This window comes from Thunnus maccoyii, chromosome 2 (assembly GCF_910596095.1).
Source record: "Thunnus maccoyii chromosome 2, fThuMac1.1, whole genome shotgun sequence".
Lineage (NCBI taxonomy): Eukaryota > Metazoa > Chordata > Actinopteri > Scombriformes > Scombridae > Thunnus > Thunnus maccoyii.
In genome coordinates, this window is record NC_056534.1 from 34,124,568 (window position 1) to 34,144,282 (window position 19,715).

A 19,715-nucleotide genomic window follows, 5' to 3' on the forward strand; every position below is an offset into this window, starting at 1 on the left:
CAACATGGAGCACTAGATGAATGGGACATATGATAGGGTCAGGGGTTAGTCTCTACTTCTCTAGCAGGAATAGACGCTAAGCTATCCGCAGTCTGACCTACAGGCCGCTAGTTTCTGTGTTTACTTCCATTCAGAGTCAGAAAAGTTTTTTTGGAGCGATTCATGTAAAAATCACGTTTATATGGAAAGATATAGATCTCTATAATGGAGCTGGAGAGAGTAAAATTAGCATGACACATAGAGCCACAATGGCCATATTAACGGGAAATACATCAGGTTCAAATGAACCGCAATATTCCTTTAAGCTGAATCACGATTAATTGTCACTGTTTTCTGGAATTTTTATTGTTTTAGGTGACACCTACCCAACTGTTATTATTCATTATTTTTGTTTTGTTTTCATGGTTCGCGGAAATATGATAAAGCACCGACTAAAAGGAAACGCATAACAGGACTCAGTGTAGATGATTGATCGGGTCTTGTGACAGCTTGAATTGAGTCAATAAGGCTTGAAGTAATTGGATGGGTTTCCTGCTCTTCCTCCTCGTGACTCTGAGGAAAGGACAAACTGGTCCTGAGTGCAGGATGTATGGAGACTATTCACACAGAGTATGTGTCATGTACTGTGAGAACCTTTATTATTCTACAGTATTTTTATCATATGAAATGCCCAGTATTCCAGTTTCCTCATTAAATTGGACCACTTATTATGGCATGTGATGTATTGATGAAATTAAATATGATCACCATTGACTACTGAGTATTTTTTTTTTTTTTTCAAAGCCAGCAAGATTAATTGTTCTGTGAAACATCTGAACTATGCTGTTTGAGGACAAAGGATGCAATTTATGTTTGTCATTTCCGTGTTTATAAGCACTGGCTGAAAAAAAATAATTGGATAATACGGTAAATTGTATATTTGTAAGTATGATATGCATGCAGAGACATTTTCTAAATTTCTTTGAGTGTATACTGTATACACTAATGTGGTCATCTGCAAAAAGCAACAACAACAAAAACAAGAAAAAACAACATTTGTTGTAGATCAGAGGCGGGCCTCACCAGGGGGGCTCCAAACAGTTTCAGGGGAGGCTCAGTGAATGGAACTGAAAAAATATTACATTAGTTATCAAAATGAGATCACATAGAATAGCCTAAATGTGTGTAATCTGGTTAAAGAGATAGTTAAGAGATACAATAGTTTAGGGGAATTTTTCTGTTTTTCCCACTTTCCCAGAGTCAGAAACAAATACATTTTTCTCTACGACTGATTGCAATAATTGTTTTGTGGACAAAGTCATTGATATCAGAGCAAATATTCCCCCATCATCAAACCAACATACCGTTGGTGTTTCCTGCTCCACAATCCTGAACTCATTTTTCTCCTGATTCCTTAGAGGGACGTTTTTCTATATTGCTGCACAAAATTAAACCTTCATCTGGTCCACTAGACATTCTTCCCTCATCCTTGTTTGAGCCATGATCAGTCTTTCCCTTTCAACTGGCTCTGTCCCTAGCCAGTTTAAACATGCTATATAGTTTAGCCTTTGCTGAAAAAAACAAATTTACACACCACCCTCCCAATGAATTATAGGCTTATATCCAAGCTGCCACTTATATCCAAACTGCTGGAAAAAGTTGTCGCCCAGCAGCCAATGCTTAGGCTTTAGAAACACAAAGCCTGTATGACTCATTTCAAACAGGTTTTTGTAAACTACATTCAACAGAAACGGCTCTTCTTAAAGTTAGTAATGACATTATGATGGCTGCAGCTGATGGCAAATGCTCATTATTGGTGTTACTTGACCTCAGCTCATGGTATTCTATTAAATAGGCTAAACTAGTTAGTGGGTATTTCCAGGTCTGCTTTGGATTGGTTCTCCTCCTACCTTGCTGTCATGCAGTGTCCCATAGGGTTCTGTCCTGGGTACTCTGTTTTTCTCTTTATATATACTGCCTCTTGGACAGATTATTAGCCATTATAGCGGCATCTCTTATCGTTTCTATGCCGATGATATTTCAGTTGATGAGAGCAACAGATTGTCCATTTTAAATGAATGTTTGGATGCCGTCAAGATTTGAATGGCTGACATCTGCCATCAGTTAAATGCATATCAGACAGAAGCTCTTATAATTGCTCCTGAAAACTTTATTCCAAACATCAAACAGCATATGGGGTCATTAAATGTTTGTGTTCAGCATAACCATCTTTGACCAGTCCCTGTCCTTTGATAATCATGTCAGTCAGCTTATGCGGTCATGCTTTTTCCAGTTAAGCTAAATTAAGATCTGTGGTTACCAAGGTTGAGCTGGAGATGATTGTTCATGCTTTTATTTCTTCTTGTTTAGATTATGGTAATGCTCTTTTTTCCCCCTGTCTCTCTGAACCGTCTCCAAACTGTCCAAAATGCAGCTGCTCAGCTTTTAACTAGAAATAACAAGCGCTAGCTCCCAATTAAATTTCACATCCATTTTAAAATACTGGTGCTAACCTATAGAGCCTTGCATGGTCAAACACCCCAGTATATTGCTGACGTCCTCCTCCCTTATTCGCCCAGTCAGGCTCTTAGGCCTGCTGAACAAAAATGACTGGCTGTCCCTCAAACCTGCTATAAAACCCAAGGTGACCGTGCTTTTCAAGCTGTTGCACCCAAGTTATGTGATGCTCTCCCCTTATCGCTGCAAACACTAGACTCCTGTAACTCCTGTGACATAATGTGACATCAAGCCTTTCTGAATAGTTGTTCCACATCTTTTTTGCCTTATTTCCTGGTTTGTGTTTTGGAACTTTTGTACTTCTTTATGTTTATCTTATCTCATTTGTTTTTTATCTGTGAAAGGTGCTATACAAATAAACTTTACTTACTTACTTACTAAATGTGACCTTACCAATAGACAACGGTGTCAATGGGTAATTTTTAATTTCCGTCATATTACGTCATTCTTGTTATATCTGCATCTCTGTCAAACACTTTTGACAACTTTGACGCATTTCCCAATGCTTCCATGACTTCACGATTGAATCCATTGTGATCTCAGCATGGTATGATGATATTATAAGACATTTTTTTCAATGTTTATGTTTACACTGTTGTCACCTGTAATAACCCCGGATGTTTTTTGACAAGATATGAGTCAGTGGAGTACAAAATCACATTTCCTCATTCATAGAGAACTTAACCACCAGGTGCGACAAGATAAATTTGGTCTTATTAATCATTATTATTATATTAATATGTCACATCATATGTAAGTATACCACCCTCACCATTTCACCAGCAAAACTCTATTTTTTGGACATGTTTGAGTGTAGAAAACATCACATCCGCCCACAAGATTTCATACATTTTTTTGCACATTCTCTAGTAAATGCTTTCAACTTGAAATGCTGCCCACACCTAAACAAGTCATAAAACAATAATTCTGCATGCTTAAATTCCTTCTGCATCTGTTAAATTCCTTAAAACTGTGATCTTACTGATTATCTTATCTCACCTACCGCAGATTGTTACTGGAAAGTCGAACATGCATGTCAAGCATGCTCTCATGAGACAGTGGGGTTTTTTTTTATTCCTGTATAATTCAAAATGCACAGCGATACAACTATTGGTGTTGATGAAAGGGTGCAGAACATCTTTATTCTGGTGCTTCTGGTGCTTAATTATATTCACAACGTCACTTTATAAAACTGGTGTTAGTATTCCATACATTTTGAGACACTAGATGCTAAAAACACTCCCACATTCATCCTTTATAACACTGTGGTGGGGATCACCTCATTGAGAAAACTACCACTGTAGTGACTCTGCTCTTTCCAATTTCCTCTAGTCCTTTGCTGTCAGTGTGTATTTTCTGCATGTGTGTGTGTGTGTGCAAATAGCAAACCCTTGTGTACACACAGGGACGCAGACACGGTCAGGTCACAATTGCAGCTTCGCAATCAGTGATCTAAACAAGCCAAGTGAAGGACCTGACCCACTTCACAGGCTCTCTAAAATGTGTAAATAGCTGCGTGGCCTACCCCAAACAGCTCACAATGATGGGCCATTGGGCTGCTATTCTTAGAAACAAGTTACTATTTTCTCTTCGTCTTTTTTCCTTAACCCTGTTACAAGGACAGCTGAGAAATATTATGTGAGAAGAAAGAGGAAGAAGCAGAAAAAGGGTCTAAAAGAGGAAAGAAAACTATTGACCCTGGTACCACAAGAAATTTCAAAGAGCCACAGCAACAAAAAAAACCCTAAACTAAAAACATTACATTTTGATGTTCCTCTAGAAACTGGATTCTGGCACCTTTTACTTAATTATTCCTGTAAAGCAAACCCATGTATAATATGTATGCTCTCAATAATATTGATTACTTTGTTTTGCTTAACTACATAGAATAAAGCAATTTGGCTGGAAGGCTGAGCCTTTTAATGTTGTACAGATATTTGCACACCTGCACTTAATTAGAACTGCACTTCATTTGGCTCTATATTTGGCATTGGTCCTAATCTTAGATCTTACAATATTATTTTTTATAAACATATTTTTTGTTGTTTTTATGTCTTTGGCTATATGGTTGCTGTTGCCAACACTGTGTTCCTGTGACCTGTGTGTTTAATGCCTGCCTGTTTGCCTGCATTTATTAAGAAATTATTGAAACAATTGAACAACGACCAAAACAAGTAAAACTGAGAGATATTTTAGCAACACTTCGCAGCAGATAAGTATTTGAATTGTATAGTACAAAGTATTTCAGTGTAATCTTCTTTGACAAAGCAAATAGCCTTTGCTTGTAAAACTTGTAGAGAATTACTTCACTTTCAGTTCAACCAGATGAGGTCTGAAGTTGATTGAAGTTTACATTTACTAAATGAATGAAAGCTTGAACAAAGGATTGATATCTTGCTATATTTATACATTGTCAGAAAGTGTGCTCCGTGTCCAACTACTAAATCTTTTCTTTGTGTTTTGAATTGATTGACATCGACTGTACTATGAACCCTTGAACACATGAACAATAGAATCAACAATACAATACAATCTTATACCCACATTGTTTTCTCAAGCTGAGCATGACAACCTCCACCCATCCAGGCTCCAAATTATTCTTTTTCCCTCCCCTACCTCCATACATGAGACACTGTCACCCAGCTGGCCAATCACAGGCTGACACAGACAGACCGCGGCTGAAAAAGAAGCACAAGAGAGGCTGCACACTTCTGCAAACCAGTCATATATGACACAATCTTAGAGAACACATGATACACACACACACACACACTCCATCATTTTGCAGTCACTAAACTTCTCATGCTGTAACTGAGCTGTTTTTTCCTTCTCATCTACACCTTCAGTGAGGATTTGCATGACCTCAGTTTTGTTAAAGATAATTTTCTTTTATAAATTTTCTCTTCGCTGTCTGTCTTGCACACATCTCCCAACATGGGCCCTCTGACAGCTGCCCTGCTGTTTTCATTACTTGGTGAGTACTTTGTAATTTTTAACTTTTGAATAAAGTGGATCTCATAGATGAGTCTAATGTTACTATGTGTCATGTAGGCGGAGAGGTTTTCTTCAAACAGCTGGTAATTTCAGTCATTAGTTTCTCTGCTTTGGTTGATGTTGTATTTTTATGTGAAATCATCCCTTTCCCTTGGTTGGTAGTAAAACCTGCAGGCTCTCAATTACTCATAAGCATGTGGCTAATGATTTCTGGGTTAATCTTTCTTTATCATGTTTTACTTGTTCTGAAACCAGTTGTGCAGTAGTTTTACCAGCAGCTCAGTTTTATTGATATGAGCTTCTCAGGTTGCATCTCCCCCCTGAGAATCCCACGATGTTGTGGAAAGGCTTGAAACGATGTAAATGATAAAATTAGAAACATCTGATATTAGTAAGCACTCTAAGTGAATCCCAAACATTTGCAATTTGCTGAAAACATAAGAAACTGACAATGCAACCAACTGATGCCTGTAATGTATAACCTTTCAAACAGTCTGCTTTTTTATTGATCATTTTGTATTTCCCAGAGTTCAATAGGATTCAAAGAATCCTTAGTTTTATCTTGCACAGGCAATGAGATATTTCACCAGACATTTAGTACATCAGGGTGGTGAGGAGGATTACCAAATTAGTGGGATTAGTGGGATGTGTTACATTGAAATTCTGAGAAATCCAGGATTTTCTTTTCCCAAAAAATGGGGCTCACAGAAAAGGCTTTGATCCAGAATTCAGGTTTACTCAAAGTCTGTGTCTCAGAGGCAGATGATGCCCTGATACTAACCTGCTATATTAAATATTGGTCGTAGTCCAAGAAAACTTCTGAAGTTCCTTCTCTCAACAATCGGGATTGATTCATGTTACAACTGTCTGACTAGACCAAAACAGTGTTTTTTCCAAAGGTCTGCCTCGCTAGTCCTTCATCTCATTTATACAATGGCCAGAGAATAATTTCTATTTGTGCTATTTATATATTTTAATAGAATTAAAATTGCAACTAAAATAGAGCTAATGGTTTTACACCAGAACTGTGATCACATTGTGAAAGTAGCATTTCCACTATTGATTGTCACTTCAAGTGCCATACAGGCTGAATAACTTTACAGAAATGAAAGCGTCTACTATATTTAACTTCTTACTAATAGAAACTTGAGAGGGGTTACAAACAAATTTAGATTTAGATGTATTTCCACCTGATGGTGGCTATTGTGCCACTTACAAAACAACTTAATCTAACAACATATTTAAAGTTTCTTGCCTAACAAAAGAATTGTTCAGAGTTATAGGTTATTTGAAACAACATTATGTGTAAGTTAGTCAAGTAATATGTGTGATGTTTCTGTGGTATAGCAGTTGTGTGTCTGGAATTTACAAATTCAAGTCTTTAAATGGGGACAACTGCAGGCTGACTTGTGACAGCTGTCTCATATGAAGAGGTCAGCATGGTCAGTAGACCAGCACACCAACATCATGCAGGCTTCTCCTGTATAAAAATGATATAATTCTCAAAAACAATAAACAGATAAAAGTACATGTCAAATCATGTGCCTTTAATTGTCTCAACTTTCTCTCCCATGGGTGTGCCGCCACTGATGTGGCACCTAAGGCTGCATTAATAAACCAGTAGCGCCAAATAAATAAACAGATGACATGTTGAAACAGGTTTCATAACTGTGCTCGCTTCAGGAATGCACTCTAAAACTATCTTTATATCTTTATTATTATTATTCCATTCCTTCTTTTGGACACTTTTTTTGAGATGCTCTAACTTCCTTATACAGACATTCTATTCACACGTCAACACATTTTCATATCATTCATACTTTTCACAATACAACTTTTTTGCATATTGAAATGAATGTTATTAATAAAAACTCCACCCAACTTTAAACCCTTTCAACTCCTCTTTAAACCCTTCATACTCACTCATACTTTCATTTAAAAACTTGATTCAGACTTTAAAGCAGTCTCCACCCTTTGTACTTTACTGTATTAGTTTAACATTTCCATCCCTTATATAGTTTTTCGTTAAACCCATTTCCAGGTTTATACTTATTTCACACCTTTTCCGATTTGTATGTTGAGAATGTTGAAACAGTGTGTGTGACATCATGTCACCTCAACTTTAACCACAACCTTTTTTCAGTATTTTAACTCTTTCAAATGTTTCAATGACAAAGTTTTAGCAGTGAGCATACATACATTCTCTTCATAAATGTTCTAGTTTGAAAGAATGTTGGCAGTAGCCCAAAAATTAGTTCACACCTGTGAGTTAGAGCTTGGTATGAATATCTCTGACAGAATGAGCATTAGGTTGTGAGGTGGTAGATATGTGAACTAGAGGTAAAAAGTTTGCAAGTAAGTGGATACCTTGATACCTGTGTGGGTATTACTGTGCAAATGAGGGCTGTGCACCTCATTGTGACAGTTAATCCTCACTGGCTCACAAGAATGCACATACTGTATATCATTTGAATTTATGATGTAGCTGTAAATAGAGATTGGGATTAAAAGTACTTAAATGTTTAACATAAAATGAGATTAAACTTCAAATTACCCTGAGAGGAAAGAAGATCACTGCGCAGTGGTATCCAGGACATTTTGACTGGGGTGGTCAAGATGGGACACAGAGCTATAGTGTGGGGTAGCCATGGCATAGAAAACCATAATGAAGGGCTGGTGATCAAAATGTGTAAATACAGGTGTTCAATGCATCACATTGCTTCAACCTATAGACAGGTAAATCATAATTGAATTCCAAAACTTATGTTAGCATCCATTGTAATGTTTGTACTCAAGGCCAGGTTGTTGTTTTTGCATTTTATAATACAGCATTAAATTAAAGGTGCCATGCTGACCACTCACAACAACTAAAGTTCATATTACAACCAAGAACAGCACTAAGATGCAGCTACCATTCTATTCAGTTTTCTATTCCATGTACATCACATTTTCCATTTCCACATACCCCAGTCTCTGGGAAGCAGTGGTTATTTAAACATGTCTATTTTCAGTCAGTAATTATGTTCAGGATAGACTACACAAGAGCTGTTTCCCTGTAGTAGAGTTAATATGTTATATGTTACAGGTTAAGAATTAAGCTCTCGGTCCAAACTGGTGAAACACATTTATTCACAGGGGTAATCCATGCAAAACATATTTAAAACAGTTGTCTGCAATGTTATTTATATCATTGTGGCATTAGCTCAGCTTGCATCAGCTCTACTATCTTTGAACTGTGAACTTTAACTTTAGCTTACAGTCCTGCTTTACAGTTCTCTTCATGTGTAAACTGCACCTTAACATTTGCATGAATAAAACTCTCTTATGTTCCATAGTTACCTCTTACTCAGTTTACCTTATTGAAAACATCACATTATACCTTTTACTGTCTTTACTGAATGACCTAAGCAGTCTAACAATGGTTGGGAAATACAATAAACCTCACTTTCCAGTTTACATCTCTACAGGCTCACAGGTTTACCTTGGCTGGCTAACTGTCTGTATTTTAGCAATATTCTCACTCTTACACACTCTAAGCACAGATAACATTACCTACATGAAAAATGCTATTAAACAAAACTGAACAAACTACAGTTGTGGGTGTACATAAACTAAATACGGGCTTTATTTTATCACAGTGGCTGTTAATGCTATCTATTAACACACATTAGACTGTAAATTTCATGTCAATCACTAATGCTAATCACTAGCGTGAGGTGCTAATGCTTGCAGCATATACACATGCCCCACATGTACATTCAAATTCACATTGTATGCGACCCCAAACCAATGTCCACAACACTAACAGGAGCTAACTCTATTTTGCCACCTAAACAGTCCCATTATACTTTTCTTACCTGTGCAAAACATATATAAAGTAGTTGTCAGCACATTATTCATATCATCATGGCATTAGCTCAGCTTTTGGTCACTGTAACCAGAGTCCTGAGTCCTGGGCACGTGGATGCAGCCGTTTGCATGTTCCAGTACTTTCAATTTTGAGACCTGCTTTTTTGTGACTCATGGAGAAAAGTCCACTGACTAAAGATTGGCTGTCATGGCTTCAGTCCTACAATTACTATAGTAGTTGGAAATGGTAAACTGCCCTATATCAGCTAATCAGCTGTCATCATTGATTGACCAATGACCTATCAGATCTGGGGTGACCACTAGGGTGGCCAATGAGATTTCCTAAAATTGTCTCTGCAGCAGAAAAAGCCTCAACTTAACAAAGGGCACTCACAAGATGGGAAGTTAACAAAGGGAAGTCATGGACAGGAGATTGATACAGATCAACAAAAAAGGCAGATATCAACACATTGTAAGTTATGACACACTATTTAATAGGAAATGAAAAGACTTCCTTAAATATGTGGTACTCTATGTGTGTGTGTGTTCCTGTTGGAGCAAAAACTTCTCTAAAGAGATTAAGTTCATATTGGATGATACGTCAGCAAACGATTAATATTCAATGCCAATGGAGGGAAACATCTCTGTAGTGTGGCAAAAAGTAAGGGTGTGGAGGGTGTGGTGATAGTGGTGGATGCATGTATAAAGGATTCAGTTTTGAGCTGGAGACCAGAGTTCATGTTATGTCTCAAACCATTAATTTTGGATTTCTTTATCCATGATGAGAATCTTTCCCCAACATTAACCAACTGTTTTAATTGCCTAACATCAACCATACTGTAAATTGCAGAGATTATAGGAATGTTATTTTAACAACACATTGGCAATTGAACATTCAAAAACATCACTGAACACAAGTCAAGGTTTTGCAGGGTCATCCATTATCAGCCCTGTATTTGTTGGGGTGGGTTGTGCAAGAACAATTTGCAGGAACCCAGAATACTACCATCACCTCCTCCTTGTCATCCTTTTCAGATTCCATCTCCTGCATTCAGTTTCTGGCACCTGTAAACATGGGAGGAGTCACAGGGCAGGTGCAGTTTGACTCTGCCTCCCAGCTGGCCACTGTCAACATATCCGGTGCTGGATCCTGTGGTTCCCTTAACTTTTCCGTCAACGAGTTTCCCGTCATGTACGGCCACTTTGATCAGCCCTGTTCTGAAGCAAACATTGGCTCTAGTGTCTTTACCTTCACAGCTGATTCCGTCTCAGACTCCATCAATGTGTCACACCTGTTTGAACAGAGATCAAACTTGGATGACTTCTCGCTGACTTTGCAGACCTGTAACAGCACCAAAGTATGCACAGTTGTAAGTCGAGGTCAAACGCTCTTGACACGTCAGGCCAGGTTCACCGGACCCATTGCGGGTAATGTTTATGTCCGCCTGAACACAGACCAGACCAACCCCAGGCTTCTTGCAGACCTAGTTACAATCGGTCAGGTCAATGCCTCCAAAACAAACATCACCATCTTTGGCTCAGTGAACACCGCTGCAAACTGTGATGTTCTTCTTGGAATATTAGATCCCTCAGCTTTGATCCGTCTGGGCATCATAAAGGTTGGAACCCCTTTACAACCTGAGAAGTCCCGTCTGGACCTCACTAGCTTCAATATCAACACTGCCTTTCTTCTCCTCCCTATGGGGTCAAGTTACATGTGTGCTCAGATCTATAATGTGCCAGAGAAACAGGTGAGAGCCGTTGTGAATATGAGAGGGATCAAAGGATACTTCAGTTTCCATCAGGCTTCCCCGTTTGATGTGACAGAGTTGAGGGTGAACCTGAGTAACTTAGAGAGCAGAGTTGGCCCTTACCATGTCCACAATTTCCCTGTCCCTTCAGTCAGGTCGCTTCCCTCAAGCTTGTGCTCAAATGATAATGTGGGTGGTCACTGGAATCCATTTGGTGTCAGCCAAAGTGACCCAACATACCCCAAAGTGCCTGGATCAACACATGACAAGTATGAGATCGGTGACCTCAGCAACAAGCATATGTCCCTTGCAGGTAAAAACAATTCGGACATGGTGTTCACGGACTTCAATCTCCCTTTGTTTGGACAAAACTCCATTGTAGGTCGGTCAGTTGTGATTCACCAAACAGATGGTGCAAGGTATGTTTGCGCCAGCATTGGCTATCCCGGTGAAGTGACTGTTGCCAGAGCTAGATTCCAGAGCCCTGTGATTGGTGAGATCTGGTTCACCCAACTGAACGAATACCCTCTGTCTGATGTATCCATCTTCATGGATTTATCATATGGAAACCCCACAATGAGTGAAACCAGAAACCACAACTGGCACATTCACACCTACCCCATCAGCTCAGAGAGGGATGATGATACTAGGCGCTGCAGCACGACAGGAGGTCACTGGAACCCCATGAACATTACCACAGGAGACAGCAGTTATGCCCTCCATTGTGGCCCCTCCAGTCCCTTGTCCTGCGAAGTGGGAGACCTCTCCAGCAAACACAGCACGATCAACCTTGACTCCAGAGTGGGTGGAGTGGAAGGAAAAAACTTCTTCACTGATGTAACTTCCTGGTTGCCAGGGTCAGGCATTATTGGTCGTTCTGTGGTCATCCATCAAGCAGAAAGAGGAGGGCAAAGGATTGCTTGTGCCAACGTTACAATGGTGCGGGTCCCAAAAGCAAGCTCAGGTACTTGGTTTGGCCCTGGGATATCCAGTGGGCAGGTTCGGTTCTCCCAGTCCATCCCACAAGGCCCCACACAGATAAACATATCCCTGATGAACCTGAACGCCTTAGCTGGGGGTTACCATGTTCACATACTGCCCATTGAATCTGACAGCGTGGAGCCCTGCTCGGGAGCAAACATTATGGGCCACTTCAATCCACTAGCCTGGAACGCATCAAACTCCCCTGCACCTGGAGATGGCACCTTTGACCAGTATGAGATTGGAGACATTAGTGGGAAGTTTGGGATGCTGAATGGCCTTGACCAGTCTCAGGATGTATACATGGATGCAACCTTACCATTAACGGGGCCCTATAGCATTGTGGGGAGGTCCCTGGTTGTTCATTACAGCAACGGATCAAGGTGAGAACCTGTGTGCAAAAATGCATGTCTTTGTTTTAGTGGTAGAATGCTTATTAGATGGAGAGAAAAAATCAGAGATAGTGAAAATGAAAGAGAGACAAGAGATATAGTATGAGAAAATACTCATAGGTGGCCACAGCTTCCTATATCTAAAGAAGAAATGGTGAGCATTGTAACCACCGATCTGTAAACCCCGACTTTTTTCATAGACCATGATCCTATTTGTCATTTCATGTGCATATTATATGATACAATACATATCATAGTGTACTATATAAATACTATATGATATATAGCAGTTTGAGTAGTCATTGATGATTTTGCAGCATGTGTAGACATCCAAGCTTTACTACTCTGAGCTGCTCTCTGGCACAATAACAGATTTAAACAGGCTACTGAGGACAATTACAGGTGTAGGATGTCATAGACACTGTGCCGTATCCTCCTCATGTTTTTTATTATAACACACAGATAATCTTCTTCATTCATTGAGAGTGACTCAACAAAATATTGTGAAGGAGAAAATCCTAAAGGTTATCCCTGCAGGATTTGGATATGTTTTGCTCATCTTGTTTGTGTTTTTGTGTCTTCCTATACATGTCCATGCATGTTTGTATTCTCTATAGAATGCGGTGTGCGGACATTTCTGCTGACAGAGATCCAGATGGACAATGGACTATTGCCAAGGCTGTTTTCAATGGCACCTTGACTGGGACAGTCAGACTGGTAAAAACAGCAGCCAAAGTCTTCCATCCATTCAATCCATTGTTTCCACTAATGCCAATTTATTTGAAACACTTACATTACAATGTACATCTGTATATAGTTTTATTTATTTTATGAATTGTGCAAAATTGTGCAAGAACTAACAATGCAAAATACAAAGTTTAATTTATTTGTTGCAGTGATAATAAATGAAATACTGGCTCTTCTCATCTCATACACTGCCTTTAAAAGATTGCATTTTTGTCTGGTGGATCACAACTATAACTACTAACTATAGTAATCTGATGAGAACATAGCTACCCACTTTTTATTGCACAAGTTCAAGTTGCTAAACTATGCAGCGGTGGAACATTTCAAAACATTTCATTAGTGATTACAGTCCATTTTTAGCATCATGAAATGGATTATGAATATTTCTCAAATTATTCTGAAGAAAATAATTTTACCTAGGAGAAGTTACAAGATTTCCACATAGAAACAGAAAAAGATTTCAACAGAACATATGCAAGATATTTTTCTTGCTAACTTATTAGGAACCAAGCTGCCACAAAAACATGACAGGGTATTTCTGCTGTGCTGGACAGACAGTGAATTAATTATGCCTGTGGTGGGTTGTATCAGGGAGGTATGGGAAGCTGGGGCAAGATCATTAGCTTAGCTTAGCATCCGTCTGCTGGCTAGTAGAACCTACAGGCTCCCTGATCTAGGAAGCTCACCGAGGGAACAGCTGTGTCTGTCAGCTGCCCTCCAGAGACCCCATACTGAGCTCTGCTGCACCACATCTATGGATAAGAGGTAGTAATACAGCATCTCCTAAGAGGCAATATTAGCAAAGAAAAAAATGGAAATGACAGTCTGGGGAATATATGTGTCCCTTTAACTTCAATCTGCTAGTTTTGTTCAGGCAGATTGAGCACAAAGTCACAGAATGGCATAACAATGCTGTATGTATGCCATATCCACAAATCCCCACTGGTGTCCATTTGAACTGCCTATGTATTTTAGAAAAGACAATCTGGTTGAAGATCAATTCAGTCCTTTTACATGTTCACTGATATTGGATATTTTGGTTTTCCTCTCTTCCAGCACCAGCAGATGTTTCCTGATGGGAGTAGCAGCGATACCACACTGGAGGTGAACCTTCAATCTGCAAAAAGGCAAAATGTAAGCATGTAACATAGGGACACACATTTATAAACACTAATGCACCTTCAATTATTTATATAGATTTATAACAGTTCTCAAAGAACGTCTTCATGAGGAGGAAACAAGGAAACAAAAATTCAATGGAAGGTGACAATCAATGACAAACATGAGTGCATATACATATTGTGCCAACGCCCTGAAAACCTTTCAGCATACTATGAAAAACTTACAAGGAAATCGTGCACAATAGGTGAGACACCTGAATGGCTTAGTGTGCAACTGTTCCCAGAGTAGTAAAATGGACAATAACATGGAAAATGATCATGAAATAAGAGTGCACTCATGCACAATGCCAAGTAGAAACAGGTAGAAATACTGTGTAAGGGGTGGGACTCACCTAGCACCCACAACTGCTGCCATGTATAAGTCAGTGACCAGTGTCTGAGAGGGAGGAAATACTTGCAACACACAGATCCAAATTGGCAGTCCCTGTAATTTGAGGACATGAGGTTGTGCGGTCAGACACCATGGATAAATAACATGGTGCAAGCCGATTTAAGTTCCCAGACACTTATTGTTATTCAGCAAGTTAATTTCTTTGCCTTTGGTTGCAGCAGGATTTGAAAGAGATTGTAAATGTGTATCTGAAATATGTGTTCAGTGTTAACATGTATGTGTGTTACTTTGTATTTTTGTGTGATTGTGACTAATTAAAATCAAACTCTCACACTTCCATTTACTTCTCAGACTACTGAGGCATCCTTGTTCATCACAAACGGCCGCGCGGGTGCCAACAACAGCCAGTGCAATGGTGTGGGAGAGACGTATAATCCTTTCAACATGACATCAATGGTGAGACTGCACTGTCAACAGTTCATCAACTGATTCGGTTCATTATTATGCTGGCACTACTACATTTTTAGTTTCTTGCTTTTTCAGAATTTATAATAGCACTTAATGGGCAAGAGCTGGTCCCTTCAAGTATTGGTAAACGGACTGCATTTATATAGTGCCTTACTAGTCTTCTGATCGTTTAAAGCACTTTACACCACATGTCAACATTCACCCACTCACAAACACATATATTGATGGCAGAGGCTTAAACATGCGGACTGGAGGAGGTGGGGATCGAACCGCTGATCCTCTGATTAGTGGACGATCCGCTCTACCTCCTGAGCCACGACCACCACGTTCAGATTCTATTCAGATTTTTGTTGATTTTAAGGATGGAAGATAATCTGAAACAAATTTCAGTGAACACAAGGTGCTAAAAACTTCATACTGGCTTGTTACATTTTTAAAGTTCCTCTGATACTATATGGTCATGTTCTGTATGATTTACATGTTCTGTGAGGTGCTGTATGTACTTTGTATAAAAGACAAAAGCCAAGAGTCAAGATAACCAACATGTTGTCCTCTACAAATACAACAGCTACAGTTGGAAATTTCAACTTTTTTATCAAATTACTTTTATTAGGCCAGTAATTTATTTATTTTGTAATTACTAGAAAAAATTGCAAAAAGATGTAAATTCTCCAAGATTGTGCTCCAAATGTGCTGTAATTAAATTTGAGCTTTAATTATACTACCATAATCAGCCTAGTCAGTGTAATTTGCAAAACTAGGCCATTTATATGTTTAAAGTTAGAAAGTTTGAGATTTTAAGATATTCTGTGCAAAGGTTTTTGTTATTAATTAATGCACTATGATGTTTCAATGACAATTGTATTCACGTCAATTAAGCATTCAATTGTAAATTCAAGCAATGATCCTTTTTCCTTTTTTTCTTTTTCACTTTACAGAAAACATGACCATTAAAGGTCAAAACATTTGCATAAACAGCTGCAATTATGGTGTCAAAATCGTGCTTGTGTGGTTCATGTGAAATGCACTTCCTTATTTCTCTTCCTCCTTCAGACTTCCAGCTGTTCACTCGAAAACCCTCTGAGCTGTGTGGTGGGAGAGTTCTCCGCAAGAAATGGCCCAATCAGCCTGACTGTGAGACAGCTCTACACTGATAGCATCATTCAGCTCTCTGGAGACAACACAGGTACCCCCATACATGGTTCTAATAGTTACAGTCACAGTCATAAATTTGTAATTCTCTCATTTTCTATTGAAATGAGGGAAAATGTGTTTTTATTTAGAAAAGGTAAATCAAACTTACAAGTACCCGTTAATGCTAGTTCAGGATCGCTTTAGTTGAGTGCCATAACGGAAAAAAAGAACATGTGGTTTATGTTTTCTATTTTCTGTGTTTATAGTGGTCCACAGATCTCTAGTACTGAAGAATGGAGACAGTATCATCGCATGTGCTGAGATCCTCCCAGAATCTCCTTCAGCAGATCAGACCTTTCCCACTGTGACCACCTTCAGCAGGTTGAGTGTGAAAAAGAAAACCTCATACAGCATGATTCATAACCTGTCATTTGAATTTTACCTTTATCTTCTCGGCAAACTTTGATTACTCATGAACAGACGCTGTTTTGTATGAGTGCTACCATGGTTTACGTGGTTCTTAAATTGGTCGGTGTCTTTGAGTGGACAGAATAGTTTTCAGACGTGTGGGGTCCCCGGTTGCCAGCTGAGTCAGACTCATCACAACTAAATGTCTGAAAATAATCTTTTGGTCTGAGCTCCAGTTTGCAGGATTTGTTTTGACATTGGGCCAATGTTGGCACTTTGTTTTAGTACAGTTAGGCTGACTCTGAAATGCCATTTATGACAAATCTGGCATCAATCATGTTGTGCCTACCTGGATGATTCCTACACTCGGGGGAGTAAATTCATTCATATTTCAAATGATTTCTTATTCATTTTTGAAGGAAACACTTTAACTGCATCAGTTACCTTAGTTTGCTAATATCTGTGATTGATTATAGGAATTACACTGAAAAAAATCTGAGTATCGAGCGACTATAAAGTTATGTTTTATGTCTGTTTTTTCAGATATGACTTCCGTAGGAGGGTTGCTGATGTCCTTCAGTTGGAAATGGCAAGAGTCACCATCCTGCCCAGCTCTCCCATGTCTGCAGCTGAAGGAAGGTGCCAGAAAGTCAACTTCATGGTGTCTGGTATGCACTCCAGCTCTTAATGCTTTCCCTGAAACACCCTCTCAAAGAGAATATTCCCCTAACGACACAACAACCGAACAGTAACGCTTGAAACATGAGGAAAGATGATTTGAGGGTGTGAGTGAGTGAATGTTCTCTCTCTTTATTAATTACTTTAAGTAATCATGTTATGTAAATAAGAAGTAGACATTTCAGTGTAAACATGACTCATGTTCAATTCTTAGAAGAGGTGTTGTCCCAGTGGTATGTGAGACCATAAATTATAATGACTATAACTATGGCAACACCCAAGTTTGATCCGACACCGCAACAATTAAAATCAGCAGGTTGCAGACACACATCACCTGGTTCAGTGTTGCGAGTATGAAAATATTGGTTGAATCATGTCACCTCCTCAAGGAAGCTGTCGGTATTTTTTAAATGAGGGTTGTATCACAGTTTAAGTTCACACTTCACTTCACTTCACAGTTAAGAAATAATTATGTGCCTTCAGAGAATGTAAACTTTCTCTGGAAATGAAAAAACAACATGGGAGTGCCAAGGAGGGGAAAACCATCAGTCTCATTTGAATATTTATCTATAAACATCAAAAGAGAATCTGTACATAATAAAAGGAGGAATTAAACAGTGGAAAAGCAGATTTAGCAGCACACAGGACAATGCCTTATATAATAGGTTTTATATCTACAAACATGGCTTTGCTAGTGAAATTAGGTTTGTCTGTGTGATATCAGACTGCATGTACATGTGTAAGTCTATACAGTAAATACATAAATCAAACACATGGCTCAGATTCTTCCTCCCTAGGAAGAGATTTTTTTTTTTTACAGCCGTGCAGGGCCTAGCTGGGCAAGCTGTGTGCCCAGGCTGTGTTCATCAGGACAATGAACAATTACGGGCATTGAAAATCTTTAGAAAACCTGAAAAATTGCTCAGTAACCTGATGCTGGAGTTGAGTGTCCGTGTGTCTCCTTTTCAGTCCCTTCCTCTGTCCCAGGGGGGAACAGAGAGGTATCTGTAGAGAGGTTTCACACAGTATAGCACAGGATGGGCATTTATGCCCTCAGACATATCCCACAAGCTAGAAAGTTTACTATGCAATCATCATCAAAAGTTGATGTAATAGAAGTAACTATTTCTGGAACATTAGAAATACACTGTAACAAGTCCATATCTGCCTTTAGACACAAATGCAGTAATTATCAAGTATAAGAAACAGTAATTGTGGCTTGGACAGTCTATTTGTAATTAAGCATTGCCACATTGTCTGTATCTTAAAGGGGATGTCACCGCAGAACTTCTGAAGTCTGTCAAAACCAGTGAGAAGATGGGCAACTTCAAAGAGTCTAACCGATGTTCCAGTAAGTATGCTGCTTACTGTAATTATTGTCTTCACTGCACCTTAGGTGCATTACTGGAATAAATGAATGAATGAATGAATAACTGGAAATTGTTCATACCCTTCATTAAAGGGAGAATGGCATTCAGAACTCCTACATTCTTGGAACGCTTGTATGTGTATATATGAGCAGCTCTCTATAATTAACATTTCTTGTTCAACAATACACTGACATGAGATGTGTGATGTTTACAACCTGGAGAGCATGGAAGTCGTGCCAACCACTGATAAAATAAACAATTCAACTAAAACATTAATTTCATACCCAGGGCCATGCTTTCAAAGATTACTAATTTACACTATGTTAGGTTACTGTTTCAGAGTGTAAAAATAGCATATTTTAACAGAGTTTCATTTCTCATTTGAATAATCTGTGGAAACATTTCTGGTCTGACGCCTTCAGGGAATAAAGGTGTGCTGCTGGTGCCGGGAAGCTTTCTTCTTGGCTTGATGTCTGTTGCTGCATACCTGCTGCCTTCTACAACCTATGTATAGTTCAGAGATTCAGCCACACCATGCATCATAACTGGGTATACATGGATCCTCAAATTGTGAACATGATTATGAAATGTAGCCCACCAAGTGATATAATGGTCATTTGATTTACTATCCAGCAAAATAATAACTGTGTCTCTTTGTACAACTTTTGTCAACCAATAAAGATCTTTCTATTTTACTATTTAATTTTTTGCAAATACCATATTAAATGCTCAATGTAGCCTTTAGAAACTTATTTTTTTCACAACAAATATTGCTCATATTTCATTCATTTGAAATGTTAAATGGTTGGGTGAAGTCAATGCTGTACTTTTTCAGATCTCCAGATGTTTGCCTTTATGTATGCACTATCAATTTCCTTGTCAAATTTTGTGTAAAAATTGTGAATAAAATGCAATATTTGTATGCTGTGTGCCTG

General features: G+C 38.7%; 1 protein-coding gene across 1 annotated transcript; it reads left to right on the forward strand.

Annotated features, from left to right (window-relative positions):
* The first annotated feature begins 5,299 nt into the window (after nt 1–5,299).
* On the forward strand, nt 5,300–19,653 carry cusr (Copper-only SOD repeat protein). Its single transcript, XM_042391711.1, has 10 exons — nt 5,300–5,470; nt 10,375–12,454; nt 13,081–13,180; nt 14,267–14,344; nt 15,074–15,178; nt 16,244–16,376; nt 16,591–16,705; nt 17,276–17,400; nt 18,681–18,761; nt 19,203–19,653. Exons 1-10 carry the CDS (start codon nt 5,431–5,433, stop codon nt 19,292–19,294), a joined length of 2,949 nt encoding a protein of 982 aa, XP_042247645.1. The 5' UTR covers nt 5,300–5,430; the 3' UTR covers nt 19,295–19,653.
* Nucleotides 19,654–19,715: the final 62 nt, after the last annotated feature.

Bases quoted from the DNA above. Each gene is read 5' to 3' on its own strand.
- cusr (XM_042391711.1), top strand. From the start codon at position 5,431: ATGGGCCCTCTGACAGCTGCCCTGCTGTTTTCATTACTTG. The intron at 5,471-10,374 runs GTGAGTACTTTG...CATCCTTTTCAG, and splicing joins CCTGCTGTTTTCATTACTTG to ATTCCATCTCCTGCATTCAG. The intron at 16,377-16,590 runs GTACCCCCATAC...CTGTGTTTATAG, and splicing joins GCTCTCTGGAGACAACACAG to TGGTCCACAGATCTCTAGTA.